This window comes from Cervus elaphus, chromosome 6, assembly GCF_910594005.1.
Source record: "Cervus elaphus chromosome 6, mCerEla1.1, whole genome shotgun sequence".
NCBI lineage: Eukaryota > Metazoa > Chordata > Mammalia > Artiodactyla > Cervidae > Cervus > Cervus elaphus.
In genome coordinates this window covers 675,430-699,000 of record NC_057820.1, presented here as the reverse complement: position 1 = coordinate 699,000, position 23,571 = coordinate 675,430, and the positions used below count along the sequence as shown (strand labels likewise).

The window sequence follows — 23,571 nt, the reverse complement described above, 5'->3', positions numbered from 1 at the left end:
CTATAATTCTGTGGGATCTAAACAATCTGTAAGGGAAAGATGGAGAGAGTACCTTGTGAAAATTACACTTTCCAAAACCATTCCAATAAAGAAGGGAAAGATTTCTATCTGGCAAGCTCACCTGAAACAACACTAGATCATTTCTCTGCCTCTAAGACGGTCGCCATGCCTATTCTGTGCCTGTGCGCTCAGTCATGCCCGACTCTGCACCCCCACAGGCTGCAGCCCGCCAGGCTCCTCTGTCCATGGGATTCTCCGGGCAAGAGCACTTGAGCGGGCTGCCATTCCCTCCTCCAGGGGACCCTCCTGACCCAGGGATCGAACCCATGTCTCCTGTGTCGCCTGCATTGGTGGGTGGATTCTTTACCACTGAACCACCTGGGAAGCCTGCATGACTACTTTAGTCAAAGTCTATTTAATAAGTCTGGAACTCAAACTGCGTTCATGATTATGAAACGACAGAGAAGGACTCCGAGGAGACAGCCTTCCTGTCTGGTGTTTCCCATGTTCTCATCTCTCAACTTTCTCATCTGTCAGTCGAACAGCAGGCCTGATGGGGTCTGAGTGAGATAAAAGGTCAGCAGTTAGCGGTTCCCTACTCATACTTCTTTTTTTTCTTTGGGTGGGGAGAACATTTAGTTGTGTGCCTGGGGCAGCAGAGAACCCTGGCCTCTGAGTTGCAGGGTCTTGCCCAAGTTGCATGTAAAAACACCACCCCCTACAAGTGGGGTCCAGCAAACAGGCGTCTGGTTCAGGCCAGCGGTGCAGGGCTTCCCTCCCTCCCTTCCCGTCAGGGCTCAAGGAGTAAGGACTGTGGCAGCTACCTCCCACAGCCGGAGTCCGCACTTCACCCTGAGTGGAGTAAACAATCTCGAGGGGTTGAGGACCCTCCCGAGGTCTCCCAGGAAGTGAACAGAGCTCACAGCAATCTTGCCACATCGATCCACCACCTGTCACCATTTTGGTGGATAGGGAAGCTGGGCCCTCCAGGAGCAGAGACAATACCTGACCCCCAGGGAAAGGAACTCACACTCACGCAGGCTCAGCTGCAGCTCTCCTGGGAATGTTATAACCTTGATCGTTGAAGGAATTTACTCCTAGGTATTTCATTGTAGCCAATTACCACTGAATCCTCTAACTAGTTAAGAACTAGTAGGGGTCCCTCTCCCAGTAACAGCGATTCCACTGCAGTCTAAGTCGACTTGCCTAAGTGACCATCCAAGGTCACGCAACTGGCGACCGAGCGGTAAGGGCTGTTTTTCAGGTTTGGTGACGCCCCGCAAATGGGCTCCCATTGGGTCGTGAGGCCTCTCCTCACAGGTCCCTAATGAGAGGCTGGAAGCCATCCGTCAACACCGTCTGACAGAAGCTTCCGGGACGAAAGCTGGACACAACCGCCGATTATGGTCTCTCTCTAGCTGGGTGCCCCCGACCCCACACTCCTGAGACCCCCGCCTCCAAAGCAACCAGCCTGCCTACGGCCAGAACGGTCCCTGATGCGGTTCGCGTTCTTTTTAGGACGAAGGGGCCACCATCGGGTTCCAGCGGGCGAAGTGGGGCGCAAGGGAGACGCGCTCCCTGCCCTGTCACGGGGGCAGGCGTGGGCACAGACGGCCACACGCCGCACCCGCCCGGCCAGCAGGTCCCCGGCCCCCGGAGGGCACGACCTCCAGCCCCCAGGCCCCCGGGGAGCCCGGGCCCCAGACAGCACCGCACCCAGGCCCCAGACCCCGGGGAGCCCGGCCCCCGGGGAGCCCGGGCCCCCGCTCCCGGGCCCAGAGGAAGCCCGGCCCCCAAGCCCTCGGCCCCCGCCCGGCGCCCCAGGCCGCGCCCCGGCCTCGGCCCCGCCCCTCCCCCCCCCCCCCCCCGCGCCCGGTCGCCGCCCAGCCCGCGGCCCCTGACAGGCGCGGGCGCACCGCGGTCGCAGATCCCACCTTGAGTGTTGGGTACTCCTGCACCTTCAGGGTCATGGAGAGCTGAGCGGCGGACTCCTGCACCGCCATCTTGGATTGGCCAAAACATTAGCGGGCGGAGGGGAAGTGCGGCGCGCGGCACGCCGGGTAGTGACGTCGAGGGGCGGGGCAGGCCGGCTTCCGCACCAATCGCCTCCGCTCCCCGTTCTGCGGCTGAGGAAGAAGGCGCGGCCACCGGGCGCGAGGCGAGAGGCGTCCGGCCCGCCCAATCACCGCCCGCCTTTCTCCCGTTCAGCCAATCAGCGGGAAGCCCGGCTGGGCGGGGTCCCTCCTTGAACCTGAGGCGGGGTGGGCCTGCCGATCCGTGCGGGAAGCTCCGGGTTTCCGGCGGCTCCTGTCCCGGCGCGGGCGGCGGGCTCCCGCGAGCAACGCGGCCGTGGCGGTCACTGGGCTCTCGCGGGCCGGCCTCCGCTAGTGAGCCCGCTGTGCCAGGACGTCTGCATGCCACCAGCGCCTGTCCGTGGGCTGCTCTCCGCAGAGGTGAGCAGAGGTGCGGCTGCAGCCTGAAGCGGGGCCCAGGCACCCCCGTTGCGGACGGGAGGTGGCGGTTCTGAACTGGGTAAGGAAAGAGGCCGCCACAGTGTACAAAGGCCCGGTGCGGGCAGAGCCTCCGGCTTCCCTGGCTTCCACATCGACTCGAGTTGCCTTTCAAACCACTCCATATACTTATCCCCTTTTAGTCCTTTCAAAAATAGAAACTAAATTGGGTTTCACTAGTTAGAAGACTTTAAAATTAAGCCAAATTTCACACTCTTTTTTGAAATTATTTTTTAAAAGAAACAGCGTTAAAAACACATACACACCTGAGGCGACTCAAGAAATCCACTGTTGCAAGGGGAGCCGCCTGGACCCTCTACACCCATCTCCACCAGCCTCACTACCCGCCCCCCCCCCCCCCCCCCCCCCCCCCCATGCCCTGCACCATTCTAGCTTCTAGCAAAATCCTGGTGATAACAGAACCCCAAGAGGATGAGAAGCTTCCTGTCCTGGATAAACCGAGTTCCTGGAATCTGACCGTGTCAACCTGAGTAAATGCATCAGGGCAATCAGAGTCTGCGCAGCTCAAGGCTAACGAAGCCTCTGTCAGCTGTAATAATATGACAGCCAGTTGTTTTCATCAGAAAACGAGGAATAAGTGAGTAAGTGAAAGTCGCTCAGTCGTGTCTGACTCTTTGCGACACCGTGGACTACACAGTCCATGGAATTCTCTAGGCCAGAATAATGGAGTGGGTAGCCTTTCCCTTCTCCAGGGGATCTTCCCAACCCAGGGATCGAACCCAGGTCTCCCGCATTGCAGGCGGATTCTTTACCAACTGAGCCACCAGGGAAGTGCAGAATAAAAGGATCTGTAAGTTAACAATAACTTTAATTTTTTACGTGGGCAACACATTTCACCAAAGAAGGTACATGGACAGCTAAAGAACAAATGAAAAGATCCTCAATACCATTAGCCACAAAGAGATACCACTTCAACCACCAGATTAGCTATAATAAAAACAGTGGAGGAAGTATAAATCAGAACACGCAGACAAGGACCGACCACAGTCAAATCCACAGAACAAGCACTGGGAACTTGTTTTTATAGGAAAAAAAAATCTGGGCAGGGCTCTGATAGCCAGAGTCCACTGGAGGGGCAAAGCTTGGACTCTACCGATTAGCTGAGTTGCTGCCGTCTCTGATTGGCTGGGCTGCTGGGGCAGGGGCGGAGGGAAGTGTAAGTAGAAGTCTCTTCCAGTTAGGGAAATTGACATACGAGGTGGGTGTGAGAGCGCCTCCTACAGGCCTGCCTTAACTCCAAAGGTTAGCTGACTACTCCTTAATGAATTCCACAATTTCTCCTTTTGATCAAGATCTTTCCTTGAAAGCATCACTGATCAAGAATCAGGGTCTTCCCACCTAGCGGTTTGCCAGTGGCTTGAAAAGTTAAACTGTGGAAAATTCTGAAAGAGATGGGAATACCAGACCACCTGACCTGTCTCTTGAGAAACCTGTATGCAGGTCAGGAAGCAACAGTTAGAACTGGACATGGAACAACAGACTGGTTCCAAATAGGAAAAGGAATACGTCAAGGCTGTATATTGTCACCCTGCTTGTTTAACTTATATGCAGAGTACATCATGAGAAACGCTGAGCTGGAAGAAGCACAAGCTGGAACCAAGATTGCCAGGAGAAATATCAATAACCTCAGATATGCAGATGACACCACCCTTATGGCAGAAAGTGAAGAGAAACTAAAAAGCCTCTTGATGAAAATGAAAGAGGAGAGTGAAAAAGTTGGCTTAAAGCTCAACATTCAGAAAACTAAGATCATGGCATCTGGTCCCATCACTTCATGGGAAATAAATGAGGAGACAGTGGAAACAGTGTCAGACTTTATTTTTTTGGGCTCCAAAATCACCGCGGATGGTGACTGCAGCCATGAAATTAAAAGACACTTACTCCTTGGAAGGAAAGTTATGACCAACTAAACAGCATATTAAAAAGCAGAGACATTACTTTGCCAACAAAGGTCCGTCTGGTCAAGGCTATGGTTTTTCCAGTGGTCATGTATGGATGTGAGTGTTGGACTGTGAGGAAAGCTGAGCCCCGAAAAATTGATGCTTTTGATGCTTTTGAACGGTGGTACTGGAGAAGACTCTTGAGAGTCCCTTGGACTGCAAGGAGATCCAACCAGTCCATCCTAAAGGAGATCAGTCATGGGTGTTCACTGGAAGGACTGATGCTGAAGCTGAAACTCCAATACTTTGGCCACCTCATGTGAAGAGTTGACTCAATGGAAAAGACCCTGATGCTGGGAGGGATTGGGGGCAGGAGGAGAAGGGGACAACAGAGGATGAGATAGCTGGATGGCATCACCAACTCGATGGGCAAGTTTGAGTAAACTCCGGGAGTTGGTGATGGACAGGGAGGCCTGGCGTGCTGTGATTCATGGGGTCGCAAAGAGTTGGACACGACTGAGCTACTGAACTGAACTGAACTGTGGGAAAGGCTACCCACTCCAGTATTCTGGCCTGGAGAACTCCATGGACTGTATAGTCAGGCACAACTGAGCGAATTTCACTCACTTCACTTTGTAGGATCTTAGTTCCCCCACCAGGGATGAAACCCAGGCCTCCTTTGAAGTCTTAACCACTAGATCACCGGGGAAGTGCCAGCTCACCCCCTCTTCTTAGGACATCCCATCTCTGAGGGCTCTGCCTCGAAGTACCTCCAAATACAGCAGGTGGGATGTCAGTATAAGACTCTGGGAACATGAACGCCCAGAGGTTTGCACGTCATAGACATTGTGTAAATACCCCCACAGTCTGTCTGGGGGAATTCATTCTCAGAATTCTTGTATTTGAAGCTAAAACTGCATTTCAATTACTTGGCCCTTTTTTAATAACCTTTGTTAGTATTAAAAAAGTTACTTACTTTGTGCCCTGTGCCGTAAAGATGAATCATGCCCCGACCCAAGCTTCTGGAGCCATATTGCATGACAGGCCAGGCTTTGTGGCCAGTGCTCTGGCCAGTCAGCCCTGTGGAAATGGTCACCCCTTCGATTCTGAGGGCCCAGGGACTGCACAACCCCATTCTTTGAAGGAAACAAGTTGATGCCTCATTTAAACACCTTCAGTTACCGTCTGTCCTGCGACCCGCTGGATATGAGGGATGCTCTTACCCCTTTTGCTTGAGTGGACTGTGAGGTGCCCATGTAACAGAGATGTTGATGCCGGCGGGGGTGGGCATAAGGGTGGGCCATGAGCCTTGCAGCCTCGCCCCCTGTTCACCACCCCACCATTCTCTAGTCTCACCATTCGAGAGCTCTGACCCTGTCTCCAGTCCCATCCTCTTCCCCCAGGTCCGAGGGTGGGGGCTGGGGGTTCTCACCCCTGGTCACTTTGCCCATCTGGTAACCGGCCCTGTCCTGACGCTATTTGGGGCCCCAGCAGAGTCACCTCACTGGCATAGACTCAGCTGTGCTGGGAGGGGCTGGTTGTGAATAAGAGAAGACCCTTGTCACCCAAGAACTATCAGGGATTCAAGGAGCAAAAGCCAAAGCCGACTTTGTTATTCCTCAGTGCCCACCAGCTGCTGGGTCCTCTCCAGCAAGCTTCCAGAATCTTGATAGCCAAAGTCCACACTCATGAGCTGTGCCAAGGCAGGGGTGGGTCACGTGAGGGTTCTGAGACCCCCTTCTTGGCAGGTCAGGGGACCCAGAGAAGAGAAGCTGGCGGCTCAGGGTCACTGGGAACTCGACCCTGGGCCATGGGCTTTGCAGATGAGGGTGCGGGCTGTCTGTCACAGGGTGGGGGCCACCCTGTCTGGACCCAACGGCTTTCTTTCATCTTGGCAGCCCAGAGAACAGCAGAGTGTCAACCACCCACCAGTGCTCAGGAACACTGCCCGGTCCAACTGGAACTAACCTCTGATGATTTTGAGCTGCATTTCGATCTCGTCGGGGGCAGCCAACACCTGTTAATTCTGTTTCAAAAACTGACTCTTCAATTAAACATGTGCCCCCCACAGAATGATGGATTTTACACATAGTTGGCTGCTTACTGGTAAGAAAATAACATCACTTGGTTTCCCCCTGAAATTATTTAGTAATACAACCTATAGTTAGTTTCTATGACAACTGTAGAGACTGAATCCAGCCAAACCACATAATTGTTATTTTGATAAACTCTCCAGGGGAGCAGCTTCCAGGGTCGTGAGGCTGCAGGCCAGGGCGCTGCCGGGCCAAGGGGGCCCCCGGGTCCTGAGGTGGGTGCTCAAGAGCCTTCCGTCTGAAGATGCTATGAGCCTGAAAGTAAGAAGCCTAGGACTCAGGACAGAGTTGAGACCTCACTAGTGTGGCCGACATCACTCGCAGCCGCAAGCAGATGGGCGCTGCTGTCCAGGCGTCCAAGCAGCTCCAGCTAAAGAAATCAGGCAGCTGTGTGCATGCGTGTGTGTGTGTGTGTGTGTGTGTGTGTGTGTGTGTTGTGTGCGCAGCTCCTGCTCCCCAGTGTGAAGCCTCCCTGAAAGGATGCAAGCTGTGTCTTGGGAGATCTGCCTGGAGACAGGCCCTGGGTTTAATTTGGGAAGCGGGTGTTGGGAGGGAGAAAACAGCACCCAGGGTGGAGAGCAGGTGTTCTGGGTGCAAGGTCACCATGGACAGAGTTTTCTTCTTCCTTGGGGTCACAGCAGGGGAACAGCAGCACCCTGTCCCTAACTCTAACCAGCCAAGCCCCGCAGATAATCCCGGCGCTTATAACAGAGGCGGGAAGATGGCCACGCACTCCAGCAGGTTGCTAAGGAGACCAGGACCCTCGGCTTTCTTGATCATGCTGCACCCAAACTAGGAGAAAAAAAGTGCATTTACCCCTGAAACAGCAAAGCCTGTCTCTGGAGCCAGGGAGGAGCTAGGAGCAGAACATGGAATTTCTAGAGAACAGTTTTAAAAAAAAATGAGCACAGTGAATTCACAGCTTTAAAAAGTTGCATTAAAATTAAACCACAGTGAGATATCACCTCACACCTGTCAGAACGGCTGTTAGAAAAAGAGCACAATAACAGACACTTAGGAGGACATGGAGAAAAAGGAATCTCTGTGGGCTTTTGCTGGGAATGTAAACTGCTGCAGTCGCTGTGTGAAAGAATTTGGCCTTAAAAACTAAAAGTACACATAGTTTGACATATGATCCAGCAATTCCACTCCTGGGTATCTATCTGAGAAAAACAAAAACATTAATTCAAAAACATGCATGCACCCCAGGACTTCCCTGGTGGTGTAGAGGCTAAGACTCCTTGCTCCCAATGCAGGGGGCCACCGTTTGGTCCCTGGTCGGGGAACGAGATCCCAAATGCTGCAACTAAAGATCCTGAATAACGCAACTGAGACCTGGCAGAGCCAAATAAATAAATAAATACTTTTTAAGTAAAACAAAAATTGAAGCTCTCTGCATTTACATGAAGCATGATAGGTTCAGTAAGAAGCGTGAGATGCATTTTTAAAAAAGATACATGCACCCCAATGTTCACAACAGCACTATTTACAGTAGCCAACACATGGAAGAAAAGTAAGTGTCCATCGACAGATGAATCGATAAAAAAGATTCGGGTTATATATACAATAGAACATTGGCATGTGATGTGCGTGCTAACTTGCTCAGTCATGTCCGGCTCTTTGTGACCCCATGGACTGTAGCCTGCCCGGCTCCTCTGTCCATGGGATTCTCCAGGCAAGAATACCAGAGTGGGTTGCCATGCCCTCCACCAGGGGATCTTCCCGACTCAAGGATCGAACCCATATCTCATACATCTCCTGCATTTGGCAGGCGGGGCCTTCACCACCAGCACCACCTGGGAAGCCCACAATGGAATATTAGCCATAAAAAAGAATGAAATTTCTGCCATTTGCAACAATTTGCTAAGTGAAATTTGCTAAGAGAAAGACAAATACTGTATGATATCGCTTATGTGTGGAGTCTAAAGAAGAAAACAAGCAAATATATATGAGAAACAGACTCACAGAAAAAGAGAACAAACCAGTGGTTACCAGTGGGGAGAGGGAAGTGGGGAGGAGAAAGAGTGAAGCACTAAAGACTCTTTCATTCAATGAAAAAGTTGTATTAATTACAAAAGAAAGAAAGAATAATCTATGAACTGTATTTTTTAGACAAGATAACAGTAAGAGGAAGCAGCAGAAAGAAGAAATAACAAAGAAAAAATTAAAGAGTTAAAAATTTTTACAACAGTAGAAGCAATATATAAATGCAGAATATGGTTGTTCAAAAAATAAAATAGATAATTCTACTAGCTGACCACACTCTTTTTAAAGAAAAAACCAAAATGACAGAAATATGGAAAGTAAGAAATTACAACAGGGAAACCGCTAAGAAATAAAAGGAACTACAGGAAGCATAGAAGAGCAGAAGCTTCTGGAAATGAGCAGCGCCCTGCCTTCCACCCAGTCTGTCCCTCAGATGGACCCGCACGACACAGGGACGTTCTGACCTGGCTTCTACCATCAAGCGAGCAGGCGAGGTCCACACAGTCCATCAGTCAGCAGGTCACCCCCTCATGTTGCCAGCACATGGCTCGTCCATCCGTCCTGGTGAGGCGGGTGTTTGGGCTCTTTCCAGTTGGACGTCCCCGCCGAGCACTGCTGTGCCCCAGCGCTCAGACCTCTGGGAGCGTGTCGGGGATGGATTTGCTGGGTCACGGCTGGGGTGTTGGGTTGTTCGTTGTTCAGTCATTCAGTCATGCCTGACTCTTTACGACCCCATGAAATATAGCACACCTGGCCTCCCTGTCCCTCACCATCTCCCAGAGTTTGTTCAAACTCATGTCCACTGAGTCGGTGATGCCATCCAACCATCTCATCCTCCGTCATCCCCTTGTCCTCCTGCCTTCAATCATAAGGGTCTTTTCAAATGAGTCGGCTCTTCGTAGCAGGTGGCCAAAGTATTGGAGCTTCAGCTTCAACATCAGTCCTTCCAATGAACACCCAGGCCTGATCTCCTTTAGGATGGACTGCTTGCATCTCCTTGCAGTCCAAGGGACTCTCAAGAGGCTTCTCCAGCACCACAGTTATAAAACATCAATTCTTCAGTGCTCAGCTTACTTTATTGTCCAGTTCTCACATCTGTACATGTGAGATGTTGGGAGAGGAGGGTTAACTTTATCAGAAACTGCTAAACTGCTTTTCAAAGTGACTGTCCCAACATCTAATGCCACCAGCAGCAGACAGTTCCAGTTCCCAATATGTGCCTTTTCAGTTTTAGTTGTTTTAATGCATGTGGTTTAAATTTACTTCTCACCTGACTCATGACATTGAGCATCTTTCCATATGATGATTGTCTATCCATAAGCAAACGTAGCGTGCGAGCTTGCTAACTCACTTCCATCATGTCTGACTGTGTAACCCTGTGGACTGTAGCCCTCCAGGCTCCTCTGTCCATGAGATTCTCCAGGCAAGACGACTGGAGTGGGTTGCCACGCCCTCCTCCAGGACTCATACACATACGTAAATTGGCTGTTTAAATGGTTTGCTTCTGTTTAAAAATGCTCTGTTTAAAATGTTTTCATCATTGACTTGCCCAAGTTCTTTGAAGTTCTTCTTATATTCTGGACACAAGCCTTTTCCCAGAAACATGTTTTGTGATATTTTCCTCCCAATCTGCTCGGCTTTACTATTTACTGAAATTGCCTTTCACCCAGCAGATAATGTTAATTAATGAAGTTTAATGTATCTATTTTTTTTCTTTTATGGAGCATGATTTTTGTTTCTTTTTTTTTTTTTTTGTTATAGTCCATTTTATTAATCCCATTTATAAGCCCAGATCAAACGCCATTTCCTCTGGGTTTTTGTTTCTTATTTAGAAACATTTGACTATCTGAGAGATTAAATATCCTAACTCTGGAAGCTGGATAACTTTAGTTTTCACATCAAGGCTTCTGTTCCACCTTGAATTAATTTGCAACCTGTGACACAGCAGACACGGGGCGGGGGGTGGGGGGAGGGTGTTCCGCCCTGTGCATTTAAAATGTTTCCCTTTCCCCATGGAATTGCATTGACAGCTTCATGTAAAGTCAATTGATTGCTTTTGTGCTGGCCTATTCCTGGATTCTTTATTGAGTTCCACTGACCACTTGGTCTATCCCTACAGCAAACCACGCTGTCCTGATTTCTGCAGCTTTGTAATCAATAAGTCCTGAAATCACAGAGTGCAGGCCCTCCAACTTCCCTTTTTTCATCAAGATGGTCTTGGCTACTTTAGGGTTTTCCTGGTGGCTCAGGGGTAAAGAATTCCCCTGCCAATGCAGGAGACCTGGGGTTGATCCCTGATCCGGGAAGACTGCACATGTTGTGGAGCAACTAAGTTTCTGCCCCGCAACTACTGAGCCGGTGCTCTGGAGCCTGGAAGCCAGGACTCCTGAAGCCCGAGTGCCCCAGATCCCGAGCTTCTCAACAAGAGACGCCACCGCAACGAGAAGCCCGTGCACCAAACCAGAGCATAGCCCTCGCTCAGCATGACTGGAGACGAGCCCGAGCAGCAGAGACCCCCTACAGCCGGCATGGAAACGATCACGGCAGTTACTCTTTAGGGAGGTTGTCTTCGCTATTTTAGACGCTTTCTGTTTCATTTAAATTTTAGAATAAGTTTGCCAATTTCTTTAAAAAAAAAATAGTCCTGTTGGGGGTTTGATTAACAGGCGTTGAATTTATACGTGAGTCTCAGGGACAACTGATATCTTATACAAAAAAAGATCTTCATGACCCAGATAACCACGATGGTGTGTTCACTCACCTAGAGCCAGACATCCTGGAATGCGAAGTCAAGTGGGCCTTAGGAATCATCACTGTGAACAAAGCTAGTGAAGGTGATGGAAGTCCAGCTGAGCTATTTCAAATCCTAAAAGATGATGCTTTGAAAGTGCTGCACTCAATATGCCAGCAAATTTAGAACACTCAGCAGTGGCCACAGGATTGGAAAAGGTCAGTTTTCATTTTTTTTTTTTTTCAGTTTTCATTCTAATCTCAAAGAAAGGCAATGCCAAAGAATGTTCAAACTAAAGCACAATTGTACTCATCTACACACTGGCAAAATAATACTCAAAATTCTCCAAGCCAGGCTTCGACAGTACATGAACCGAGAATTTTCAGATGTTCAAGTTGGATTTAGAAAAGGTAGGGGAACCAGAGATCAAATTGCCAACATCCATTGGATCATAGAAAAAGTAAGAGAGTTCCAGGAAAACATCTACTTCTGCTTTATAGACTACACCAAAGCCTTTGACTGTGTGGATCACAACAAACTGTGGAAAATTCTTAAAGATACAGGAATACCAGACCACTTTACCTGCCTCCTGAGAAACCTGTATGAAGGTCAAGAAGCAACAGTTAGAACTGGGCATGGAACAACAGACTGGTCCAAATTGGAAAAGGAGTACATCAAGGCTGTATATTGTCACCCTGCTTATTTAACTTATATGCAGAGTACATCATGAGAAATGCCAGGCTGGATGAAGCATAAGGTGGAATCAAGATTGCCGGGAGAAATATCAATAACCTCAGATATGCAGATGACACCACCCTTATGGCAGAAAGTGAAGAGGAACTAGAGAGCCTCTTGATGAAAGTGAAAGAGGAAAGTGAAAAAGCTGACTTAAAGCTCAACATTCAGAAAACTAAGATCATGGCATCTGGTCCCATCACTTCATGGCAAATAGATGGGGAAACAGTGGAAACAGTGGCTGACTTTATTTTTCTGGGCTCCAAAATCACTGCAGATGGTGATTGCAGCCATGAAATTAAAAGACGCTTACTTCTTGGAAGAAAAGCTATGACCAACCTAGACAGCATATTAGAAAGCAGAGACATCACTTTGCCAACAAAGGTCCATCTAGTCAAAGCTATGGTTTTTCCAATAGTCACTTATGGATGTGAGAGTTGGACTATAAAGAAAGCTAAGCACTGAAGAATTGATGCTTTTGAACTGTGGTGCTGGAGAAGACTCTTGAGAGTCCCTCAGGCAGCAAGGAGACCAAACCAGTTAATCCAAAAGGAAATCAGTCCTGAATATTCATTGGAAGGACTGATGCTGAAGCTGAAGCTCCAATACTTTGGCCACCTGATGTGAAGAGCTGACTCACTGGAAAAGACCCTGATGCTGGGAAAGATTGAGGGCAGGTGGAGAAGGAGACGACGGAGGATGAGATGGTTGGATGGCATCACCGACTCAATGGACATGAGTTTGAGAAAGCTCTGGGAGTTGGTGATGGACAGGGAAGCCTTGCTTGCTGCAGTCCATGGGGTCGCAGAGAGTTGGAGATGACTGAGCGACTGAACTGAACTGAACTGACATCTTAAAGATACCGAGTCCTCTAAATCATGACCATGGCATTGCTTCCCCACTGTTCAGGCCTCTGTGGGTGCTGTAGGCTGAACATGTGTGTCCTGGGCTGGCAGTGGGTGCGGGGATGAGGAGGGGGCTGAGTGCAGCGGTCTGCAGAAATCTCCTAGCTTCCTGTTCCTGCCTCAGGTCAGTCCGTCTTCGGGCCACAGAACATTGTCCTTGCCCTTTGTGTGGCCTGCTGGTGTCTCAGTCCTCCTGGGGAGGATGGCCTTACTGCATCCAGCCCAGGTGGACAGTCAGAGACCCTTATAGACATTCCACCCAGAGGTTCGCTTTCCTGGACGGTCACTCACTTCAATTGCTGCTAGAACACAAGTGCTCACAATCCCCATGGACGGAGGAGCCCGGCAGGCTACAGTCCACAGGGTGGCAAAGAGTCAGACACACCTGAAGTGACCAAGCATGCGCGCAGAACACAGATGGGCAGAGTGCTCACAGAACCCCCCGTGATCCACAACTGCTGTTAACTCGCTCCTCGTTCCCACTAGTTCGTCTTGTTTTCCATTCTAACAAAAGGACATGCCTTCCAGATGTTTGTGTACTTTTTAAAGACCAAACTCTATTTTAATTGGCAAACATATATACAGCAATCTACTGCTTTTATAGATCAGAAATTGAAAAATATCAACAATTTCTTTGGGAGTTCAACCTAACATCACTTTTACTTTTAAAAAAATGTTTAAGAGCAGTGTTAGGTTCAAAGCAAAACTGAGAGGAAGATATAGAGATTCCCACGCACCCCGTGTCACCCCCCCCAACCCCCGCCACGAATATCCCTCATGTTCCGCCATCAAACCCCCCACCCCACCCCGCTGTCAGCATCCCCCCTGGGATCCCCCCACCGGGAGCTGTGATGTCGGAGCCCCGCCTTGTCCAACGCCTTTAGGAAGGATTTAGCTTTAACGATTTTCCCGTTTTTATTTAGTGTTTATTTATTTGGCTGCATCAGCTCTTGGTTGCAGCATGTGAGATCTTGCTCCCAGACCAGGGATCGAACCCAGGTTCCCTCCATTGGGAGCTCGAAGTCTTAGCCACTGAACCACCTGGAAAAGTCCTTTAAAAAATGGTTTTCTAAAGTACAATAAAACTAAATTTATTATCATCTGCAGTTGGATACCCCTTTTGCTTTCTAGGGGTAATTATTCATTCTAGGTTTTCCACATTTCACACTGTGACTCCGGGTTTTTGTATTTGTTTTAGGCTGTGCTGGGTCTTCATTAGTGCTTAAGGGCAATCACCGGCTGCTCGTCACCGAGGTGCTCAGCCTTCTCACGGTAGTGGGTTCTCTTATTGCAGAGCACAGGCTCTGGGCGTGTGGGCTCAGAAGGTGCAGCCTGAAGGCCCTAGAGAGCGCAGGCTCGGTAGTTGTAACACACGGGCTTAGCTACTCTGCGGCACGTAGGATCCTGCGGGACGTGGGATCCCACTCATGTCTCCTGCATTGACAAGCAGACTCTTAGCCAGTGAGCCACCAGGAAGCCCCAGCAACTCCTTGCTTTCTGATGATATTTTCATGCTAAATCACCACTGCACTCTGACAGGCCTGTTTATTTTATCCACTTTAGCTCACAGGCAGAATTTTACTGAGAAAATCTCTTTAGAGCACTAATAGTAATTTTAAATCTCTTTTTGGAATATATAATGAGACAAAGAAGGAAAGAGTTGAGCTGACAAAATAAGTCTCCCAGGTCCCCCCTCCTGTCTCCATGTAAGCCCTCCTACGTGCGCATGCACGCTCAGTCGCTTTAGTCGCGCCACTCTCTGCGACCCCACAGACTGTAGCTCGCCAGGCTCCTCTGCCCATGGGCTTCTCCAGGCAACAACTCTGGAGTGGGATCCCATGCCCTCCTCCAGGGGATCTTCTCAACCCAGAGATCGAACCCAGGTCTCCTGCAGTGCAGGCAGATTCTTTACCGTCTGAGCCACCCTAGAGAAGCCCAGGAACACTGGAGTGGGTAGCCTGTCCCTTCTCCAGGGGAGCTCCCTGACCCAGGAATCAAACCAGGGTCTCCTGCATTTCAGGCAGATTCTTTACCAGCTGAGCTAGCTGGGAATCCCAAGCCCTGCTGTACTGATGGTTAATTCAACTTATACAGCCCTTTCCTGCTGGGAAAGTGACCCTGCGTCCAGCATGGTTTGCACTCTCGCTGCCGAATGGAGGCACATCAGACAGCGTGGTCCTTGGCGTCCATCTCAGGCCACGCCTGTCCTGCCCCCCAGACCCTACTGCAGATGCCCACAGCCTAGGAGCCCCATCACCCACCCTGGAGCTGTCCCGGCGCCTGGCCCCCACAAGCCGGGGGTCGGCTGCGGGCCGGTGACAGAGGAGGAGGGCGGGGTGGCCACAGAAGTGGAAGTGGGAGGACAGAGCGCAGACGCGAGGCCTGTCCGTGTGCCCGCTGCCGTGTGGCAGGACGCGTGGAAACGGAGGTGCAGCCTTGGAGCAGGGAGCGTGGGACAGAGGCCGGGGCAGAGCCTCCCTCAAGAGACCGAGGACTCAGCTCGGTCATGATGCCTAGATATGACGCCAAGCGGCAAAATGTAAAAATACAGAGATCACACTTCATCAGAGCTTAAAACTTTTGTGCATCAAAGGACACCATCAAGAAAGGGAGACGGCAACCTACAGAATGGGGGAAACACCTGCAAATCGCGGATTTGGTGTCTAGAATACAAAAGAGCTCTTTCGACTCGGTGACAAGGACAGACTGTAGTGACATTTCTCCAAAAAAGACACAGGGACAGCGACCAGGACAGCAAGGAACGCTCAGCATCGCTGGGGCGGGGCTCAGACGTGCCGCTCCATGCAGTGCGGGTCGCCTCTGAGCTCTTCTGTGTTAAAGGCACTCGAGACATGGCAGGTGCAGGAAGGGCGGTCTCATGGCCATTGTCTTTCTGAAAGCAGAGGTGAGAGCCTGTGTGGAGGACACCCTCCTGCAGCGAGAGGACACCAGAGAGGGGTGACTGGGCGAGGACTCAGCAAGCAGACGTGCATAGACACGTGAAATCTCCCCCACGGATCTTTCCACTTCTCTCCCCAAATCGCCACTCTTCTGTTCCATCTACTTAGTGACACCTAGTCCTCAGCACCTCTCAGGGCGCTGTTCTGAGGACCCCCACGCCCATGTAGAATTTTGTTATAAATAAAACATGCCTGCTTTCCTCCTGCAGAGGTGTCCTACATCCATGTGGCTGAAGGATGAGTAGATAAAGAAGCCTGACCTCCAGTTGCCAGGAACAGAATCCAAAGCCAGGAAGAAACAAAACCATCCAAAAACAAAGTAACAAGTGTCAGCGAAGGTGTGGACAAGCCGGAGCCCACCCACTTTGCAAGCGGGAAGGACACAGGGCCGCTGCTGTGGAAACCAGGCTGGCGGCTGCTCAGCAAGTGACACCGGACCCAGCAATCACTCCCAGGGGAACCCCAAAGAGCCACCCAGAGAACCCGATTCAATGCGGCCCCGCCCATCGTGCCATCGGAGGTGAGTCCTGGAGGGTGGCGGGGGCCGGGCCTCGGAGCTACCAGACCGCCCAGTCCTCTCGGAAAGATAGGTCCTGGTGCACAGCTGGAGGGACCAGAGTCAGCGGGTCAGGGCGTTTGGCTGTTGCTGCCGAGATTGTCCACAGCCATACCTCATCAGTTCTGGAGAATGAATGGAAGCCACGAGCCCACAGGCTCTGTGCCCATGACAGAGACCCCTGATGGGGGTGTGAGGCCTCAAGCCGCGGGCGTACCATGCTCTGTCGCCATGCGGACGCCTGGCCGGGCTGCAGCTCCCCTGGGCTCCAAGCTCCTTCCGTCCCAGGCCTGGCGGCTGGGCTGAGTGGACAACCCAGCAGCTCCCCCAACCCTCCACCCCCATCCTCCGTCTTGGGACTGCCTTGGGCCCCGCCCCCGGGGGCACTGAGAGCGGGCTGTCCGGGCCGTGGCGCCCCCGTGTTCTGTCCCCAACAGAGAAGCCGGCGCCCCGACCCACCTCCAGCCTGGCCTCGCTGCGCCACGCCCCCCCACATTTGCTCCCTGGAGGTCTGCGTTAGCCTGGCACCTGCTGCCACAGCGTCGAGGTCCAAACCCAAGTTCTGCCACCAACTGGCTGGGATGCCTCTGCCAGAAAGGGTCTCTGTTGGAATTCCTGGGTGCGGCCCCCCTCTGCTGGCTTCCCTCCCATCAGAGTGGCCCCGGCACTGGCTGTGAGCCTGGGGGATCTGCAGTTCAGACCCGTCTGGACCAGGCTGGCTAGAGGGTGAGGACACGTGTGGGCTGGAGCAGCCCTCGATCCTGGCGCCACCATCACGGGACACTGCCTTCTAACACAACTATTTATTCAGAACCCATGGTGAAGGTCAGGCCAGCTCCGCCCCCGCTTCCAGGCCTCCTTCCTGGGGTTGGGGGGCGCACGGATGACTGGCCATCGTACTGTGAACCTGTCCTGGGGCACAGGCTTCCAGGAAGCTCCACACTGTGAGGAAGAAGGCCTCCAGCTCTCGAACCCGCGCCTCCTGACGCCCCAGGTGCTCAGCATGTTCTTGTAACGCCTCCATCTCCTCCTCCAGGTGGGAGAACCTGTCCTTGAGCAGCCTCAGCTCAGCCAACGAGTCCTCTGTACGTGGGGCCTGAGGCCTGGGGGCCTGGGGCTCTACCGGGACAAGGCCACGGGTGCCCTGCTTAGCATCAGCTATTCCACTTGACAGCTCTTCCAGCTTCTCCTGTTCGAAGGCAGGGCATCCCTCTCGCCCTCCTGAGAGAATTCTCCAGAAGATCAAGACACCCCAGCTGACACAGAACCAGAAGAGCCAGCTAAACCTGGTCCCAGGCCAGAGGTCTCCAGGCCCGCGGCCCAGCAGCACCTCAGCACTGAGGCCCACCAGGGGAACCACACCCTGCACGGCTCCAAGCGCAGGCCACGAGGCGCTGGCGTTTCTAAGCCTGTCTCCCAGCGACAGAGCCACCACCAACGACTGCACAGACAGCCGCCTACCTGGCCCCAGTGGTGGAAGGCCGAGGCCCGCCTGGGCCAGTGGTCTTGGGGTGCTCCTGCCTGGGTGAGGATGCCTTGCTTCTTTGGATCCAGGTGGCTCTTCCGTCCCCATTTCCCAGTCTCCCGCCAGTCTCACCGAGTGATTGAACTGCTGCTGGGGGTAAGGGGCTGCCGGAGCCGGCCCTTCCCTTTCTGGGGGTTGGGGCGTCCCCGGGGCGACAGGGAGCTGGTGGGGGCCAAGGTTGCCTGGCGGCTTCCGGAGGGTTCCGAGGCCTCCGTTCTCACACTCTGCAGGCTCTGGGCGCTGTTTCTGGGAGGAGCGCTCAGAGGTGGGGCGCACAATGACAGGGATGAGGTATTTCTCTTCCACCAGGTAGCAGCCCCTTCCAGCCAACTCCCTTGGGCCCAACAGAGGCACCGAAGGCCACAGGCAGACAAGGACTCGGGGGACATTAAGGGAAAGCTCTGGGCTGGGTTTCCAGCGTGCATGTGGGTGGTGTCCTGAATGAGGGGGCTTGGGGACTGGCCGCTGCCCTTGAGGGGGTGAAGGGTCAGTGTTGGAAGGCTTGGAGGGAGGGTCTGCAGGGCTGTGGAGATGCAGGTGGGCCTCTTTGCGGGCGGGAGGTTTCCCTTGGCTGAGTGGGGAGCCCACCTTGGGAATAAAGGGGCTGGAGAATGCAGGTGGGCGAGCACATGTGGCATTCTCAGGGCAGGCCAGGGGCAGCCCCCCACCAAAGGCAGAGTCAGGTGCAGAGAGGTTGGAAGGAGGCTGTGCAGGCAGACAGAGTTTCGGGGGGCTCTTACTGTGAGGGGACTGTTGCTCTCTGCTGACCAGGGAGTGCTCGGTGCAGACCCCAGCTTCACAGCCCATGAGAAGATGAGGGTCTATGGGCTTCTGTCTGCTCCTCCTGGATGGCCCTTGGCTGAGAGGAGCCTCAACTGCAGGCAGCTTGGTGGGTGGTGGGCAGGGGTCTGCAGGGGCACTCTCAGCTGGATATGAAGGTGGCCCCTTGTCCTGGGGGGAGACTGGGCCAGAGACCTTGGACTTTGGTTCCCCAAGCTGCCGGGCACCCAAGGGCCTGCTGGTGCTGGTGAGTGGCAGTCTCCTACTCAGCGGGGCATCCAAGGTGGGGACCCTGGACAGAGAACATGCAACTGCCCAGATGTTGCAGAATGGCTGACCTTGGGATGGGGCTTGTCCGGCCACTTGAGGACACTCAAGCACAGTGAGATGAGGTGTAGGGCCCCCAGGCTCAGCGGGGGCCAGGAGAATCCCAGTGTGCATTAGTGGTTGACCTTTGCCCGGCTTGGAGTCCAAGGGGACCTTGGTTTTAAGGGTCCTGGGTGGGTCACGACACAAGAGCCTGTGACCGCTGGTCTGTGGCTGCCCTCTGCTCTGCAAGGAGCCCACTGTGAGGTTTGCTGGCCGTGGGGAGGAGTCCCAGAAACTCTCCCTATGAGTCAGCAGCTGTCCTTGGTGGAGCAGGAAGTTCCAGGTGGAGACCCTGTGAAGGAGGAAACATAACAGGCTCTATTGAAAGCAGGACTCCATCTCGGGCCGGACTGTGGACTTTGAGCTATATGCCCAGTATCTATGGAAATGACATACCAATGGAAAACCAGACCCCCCCTAGATGAAGGAGCCTTCGGACTTGTACCTAGACTCTCCTCGCCCAAAAGAATATACTAATTATCTCTAACAGAACAAAGTTGTAAATCCCATTATGCTTATCGGGGTATGACCACAGGCCTATTGATAAATGTCCACTGTTTAACTATCTAGGCTTGTGACACATGAACCATGGGTTAACCTCGATGGTATCTCTCTTTACCTTTTCCAGACTAGTTTCAAGGGATTTGGGGAGGTGGCTTTGCACACGGACACTAGTGTATCTAGGTTTTCACAGAAACTGGTCGGGTCCTTGGCTAAGAGACGGCCTTGGGCCTGCCTGTGTGTAACTCTCCACCATCTGCATTGTCCTTCTGAGTGAGTTGTTTCCTGGAACGGGTGGCTACCACACCTGGACCTGTTGTACGGCGCTGCTGCAAAATCGACGAGCCTCAGAGCTGGGGTTGGAGGCCGCCCCGTGCTCAGCGCGGAGCTGGAGGCCAGGCGCGTTTCGGGGGCGCTCCGCTGGCTTGTGCGGAGCCGGTGTGCGACCCCGGAGGTCTCGGGGTCCCCTGTGCTCCGGTTCTCGGCGCCCGATCTCCCGCTGCGGGAGGGGAACACCAAGGCGAGGAGTCGGGCCAGCTCTGTCGGCGGGAGCGGGTGCGCTAGGCGCCGCGTGCGGATGCGCGGACTCGCAAGCCCGCAGAGAGGAGCGAAAGCTGCCGCGAACATGAACGTGGAGTGCACGGTATGGGCCAGGGGCCCGGGGCAGGAAGAATGGACGCTGGTCGCCAGAAGGGCGGCCGAAGAGGCGGCGAGGCAGAGAAGCAGCAGCAGCCGCCGCAGCACAACCGCCATCTCGCCTCTCCTCTCTCCTCTCCCTAGGAGACTGGGCGGTGCCCCGAATTTATACTCGCCCCAGCGTCACCCCGCCTCCCTGTGACGTCACGCACGCCGCCGGCCAATCGCCAGGCGGATTCCACCGCTACACGCCGCGGGCCAATTGTGGGGCGGTTCTCGCCTTCCCCCTCAAGATCTGGCCCCGCCCCGCTCCCCGCGTTTTCCCTGAGACCCTGGGGGGCGGGGCGGTGCATCTGAGAGCCGGTCGGTGGAGGGCGCTCCAGGGGTTGCCATGGTGACACTGAACCGGCCTGGATCCTGACGCTCCAACGGCTCCCTTTGGTGTCTCAGCTTCTGACAGCGTCTGATAGCGGATGGAGGAGAGGCGGTCAGCGAAAGAGAGGTGGTGTGCAGGGGGATGGGCTGAAGGAGGTGTGGAGAAGGATAGAGGAGGTGAGATGCTGGGAAGAGGGGCGGGGGCTCACACCAGAGGGTCCGGGGCAGCAGAGGAAACAAACGGGTGGCCCATCTGGTCAGGCGGGTGTGTGCTCCCTAGACGGATCCCAGCACTCCGGTGCAGGTGAGTCTGTGTGCCCCTGGCACAGCGAGGCCAAATGGTACCCAGTCCTCGGAATCTGGAGCAGATAAAGGTTTATTGCTGCACGATGCTAGGAGACATGTGGCTCCCACCTTAAAAACCCCAAACTTCCCAAAGGTTTCAGCAAAGCCCTTTCCTGGGAAAAGTGAGAGAAGGCGTGGTAAGTCGTTGCAAACTTCCTGGTGTCAGATCCTTTGTTCTTGAGGTCAGGTCATGGTCAGATAACAGTGTTCCTGTAAATCTCTACCAAATGAATGCCATCCTCTGTTATGACAAGAAAAGACAAGGTCTCAAGGCTCAACTTTCACCCTCCAAGGTCCAGGTCCTGGCTAAGAGGAGGTAGTCCCTGCTAGGGCCGGTCACCCTGCCCAGGAGTCTTCATCCAGCACCCAGTCTGGGTCCTCCCACTAGCGCCCAGGCTGGGCTGAGGAGGCAGATCTCAGCTGGTGCTGCCTTGGAGCCAGGTCCCCAGACCCTGTCCAGCTGTCATCTCTGAGGGAGCCAGGCACCCAGGACCCAGCTGGTCCTCAGGCCCTCCAAACAGCAGGGGGTCAGGTCTCTTGCACGGCCCACCAGGCAAACTGCTGCTGCCCTTCGGTCCCAGTGTGGGGACTGGGGAGAGCTTCACTGCGGCCTCTCAGCCTGGGCCCGGCCAGCAGGCAGCATTGGCGAGGGCTCTGGAGCCCAGCAGGACAGAGCCCCTAGCCTGTCCCCCACCCCCATCCACTGGCCTGAGGCCGGGTGAGCAGGAGGGCTCCGGAGTGAAGGCTGGAGTCTGCCTCTTACCTCCCTCCCTGCCTGAAGACCTCCACCCCCCTGACCATTGGCCTAGCAGTCCTTTAATCACCACCCCGGCTGTTTCTCAGCAGTGGCTGCCTGGTGACTGCTGCCTGGTAACAGTAGTTGTCCTGGCGCTGCACCCATGCCTGTCCCCACCACACACTTGCCCTTTCACTGTCACGCACTCATCCTTGGAGACGTCAGCCCCACTTGCTGGCACCGCGACCCTCCTGTCTGTATTTTCCACCTTACAGTCTGTTTTCTACTTCGGCTTCTGGTGCTTGAACTTCTTGCCTCCCATTGCAAACACTGCTGCTCTTTCCCCCAGCAGCTGTTTCTTCTATGCCTAATGCAATAAATACTAATACATAAAATGTCAGCTGTCCTGGTCTCCTGATGAAATGGGCTCACAGAAAGTAGGCCCTTCCCCAGGGGATGAATCTTGACTGGAGGAAAGCAGGCATGGCCCTCTCCTTCCTCTGCTGGAATTGGTGGGGGTGGGGAGAACACGTGACCTAGTTCTGCCCAATAGAGCTGAGAGAAGGCCTGTTTAGGAGGCAGATGGTGTTTGGGAAAGTTTCATCTCTTTAAAGGAAGGCGGGTGGTGGAAATCAATCATCACCATTTTCCTTCGACCTGGTAGGGAGAATGTGATGGGAGGAGATGTAGCAGCCAAAGTGAGACCGTGAGGAAAGAGCTAAGGAGAATCCCAGAGGAGCTGGTGCAAAGATCCGCCCTTGCTGACCAAATAAACTAATCAACCCCAGAGCCTCTGGACTCTTGTTGGCAAGATCATAACTGCCTGCACTGAAGCCATGTTGGGTCAGAAGTTCTGTTATGGGATCCATTTTGTTCATTAATTCAGAATAATCTAAGTATCTTATTAAATATTTCTTGTGCTGATTCCACTTTCTAGCCAGCAAAATCTGACATGCACAGAGATGATGAGGGCCAGTGGAAAGGATGAAGGTGCAAGAAAGAGGTCCCGGAGTGGGCAGACTGTAGACACAGCCTGAGGACACGCAGACCCAGGGTGCCGCAAGGGCCCTGAGGTTCTCTCCAGTGGGCTCGGCCACAGCTCGCTCACGGGTGGGAGAGACGCTGGGGGTTGCTAGATGGGCTGAGATGGTGCTGGTGTGGTGCACCCTGGGAGAGAGACTGGGGAGGGTCATCGGGTGGCCCTGGAGACCAGTCCAAAGGCAGAAGATCGGCAGCCTCAGGGCCGACCCTTCAGGGCGCAGGTGAGGTTCTCTTTGGTAAGAAGCCCTTTCCAAGTCCACCCATGAACACTCCTGCTGGTATTTCAACCCAATGCAGGCAGCACTCCTCCCTGCCCTCCCTGCACTGTGCCCTCCAAGCATGTCAGCCTGGTCCTCTGTAGACCCCACGCAGGGCCTAGCGGGGGTCAAATGACCACATCCTGCCCACCACTGCCAATGCCTGGCTAGGAAGAGGCAAGAGGTCATAGCCTTCATTTTCCATTGCCATTTCACCCCCTCCTGTCTCCTTCCCCCTGGCTCCATTCAAAAAACTAAGATCATGGCATCCAGTCCCATCACTTCATGGCAAATAGATGGGAAAAAATGGAAACAGTGGCAGATTTTATTTTCTTGGGCTCCAAAATCACTATGGACAGTGACAGCAGCCATGAAATTAAAACATGCTCATTCCTTGGAAGAAAAGCTATGACAAACCTAGACAGCATATTAAAAAGCAGAGACATCACTTTGCCGACAAAAGTCCATATAGTCAGAACTATGGTTTTTCCAGTAGTCGTGTACGGATGTGATAGTCGGACCATAAAGAAGGTTGAGTGCCAAAGAACTGATCCTTTTGAACTGTGGTGTTGAAGAAGACTGTAAGAGTCCCTTGGACTGAAAGCAGACCAAGCCAGTCAATCCTAAAG

At 53.1% G+C, this 23,571-nt stretch overlaps 2 protein-coding genes and 1 long non-coding RNA gene across 5 annotated transcripts in view; all 3 read right to left on the bottom strand.

Annotated features, from left to right (window-relative positions):
• The window catches only part of MAEA (macrophage erythroblast attacher, E3 ubiquitin ligase), a 29,605-nt gene extending 27,536 nt beyond the window's left edge, over window positions 1-2,069 (bottom strand). For both annotated transcript variants that reach the window (XM_043905947.1, XM_043905948.1), the window contains exon 1: window positions 1,935-2,069. In XM_043905947.1, coding sequence (XP_043761882.1) covers window positions 1,935-2,003 — 69 coding nt within the window. In that variant the 5' untranslated portion in view covers window positions 2,004-2,069. The remainder of the gene's footprint in view (window positions 1-1,934) is intronic.
• LOC122696241 lies at window positions 397-1,698 on the bottom strand. Its single transcript, XR_006341716.1, has 2 exons — window positions 1,037-1,698; window positions 397-560 (listed from the first exon to the last, which is right to left on the bottom strand). It is a non-coding gene; the product is annotated as an uncharacterized LOC122696241 (long non-coding RNA).
• A 15,096-nt stretch (window positions 2,070-17,165) lies between the features above and the next one.
• Window positions 17,166-20,448, bottom strand: LOC122696237 (serine/arginine repetitive matrix protein 1-like). Of its 2 annotated transcripts, none has more exons than XM_043905941.1 (2): window positions 19,671-20,448; window positions 17,166-19,343 (listed from the first exon to the last, which is right to left on the bottom strand). In XM_043905941.1, the coding sequence occupies exons 1-2, from the start codon at window positions 20,303-20,305 to the stop codon at window positions 17,204-17,206; spliced, it is 2,775 nt and encodes a 924-aa protein (XP_043761876.1). In that variant the 5' UTR covers window positions 20,306-20,448; the 3' UTR covers window positions 17,166-17,203. The 2 variants fall into 2 exon arrangements, with proteins under 2 accessions (XP_043761876.1, XP_043761877.1); XM_043905942.1 differs by having other exon boundaries at window positions 19,860-20,446.
• Between the last annotated feature and the right edge of the window lie 3,123 nt (window positions 20,449-23,571).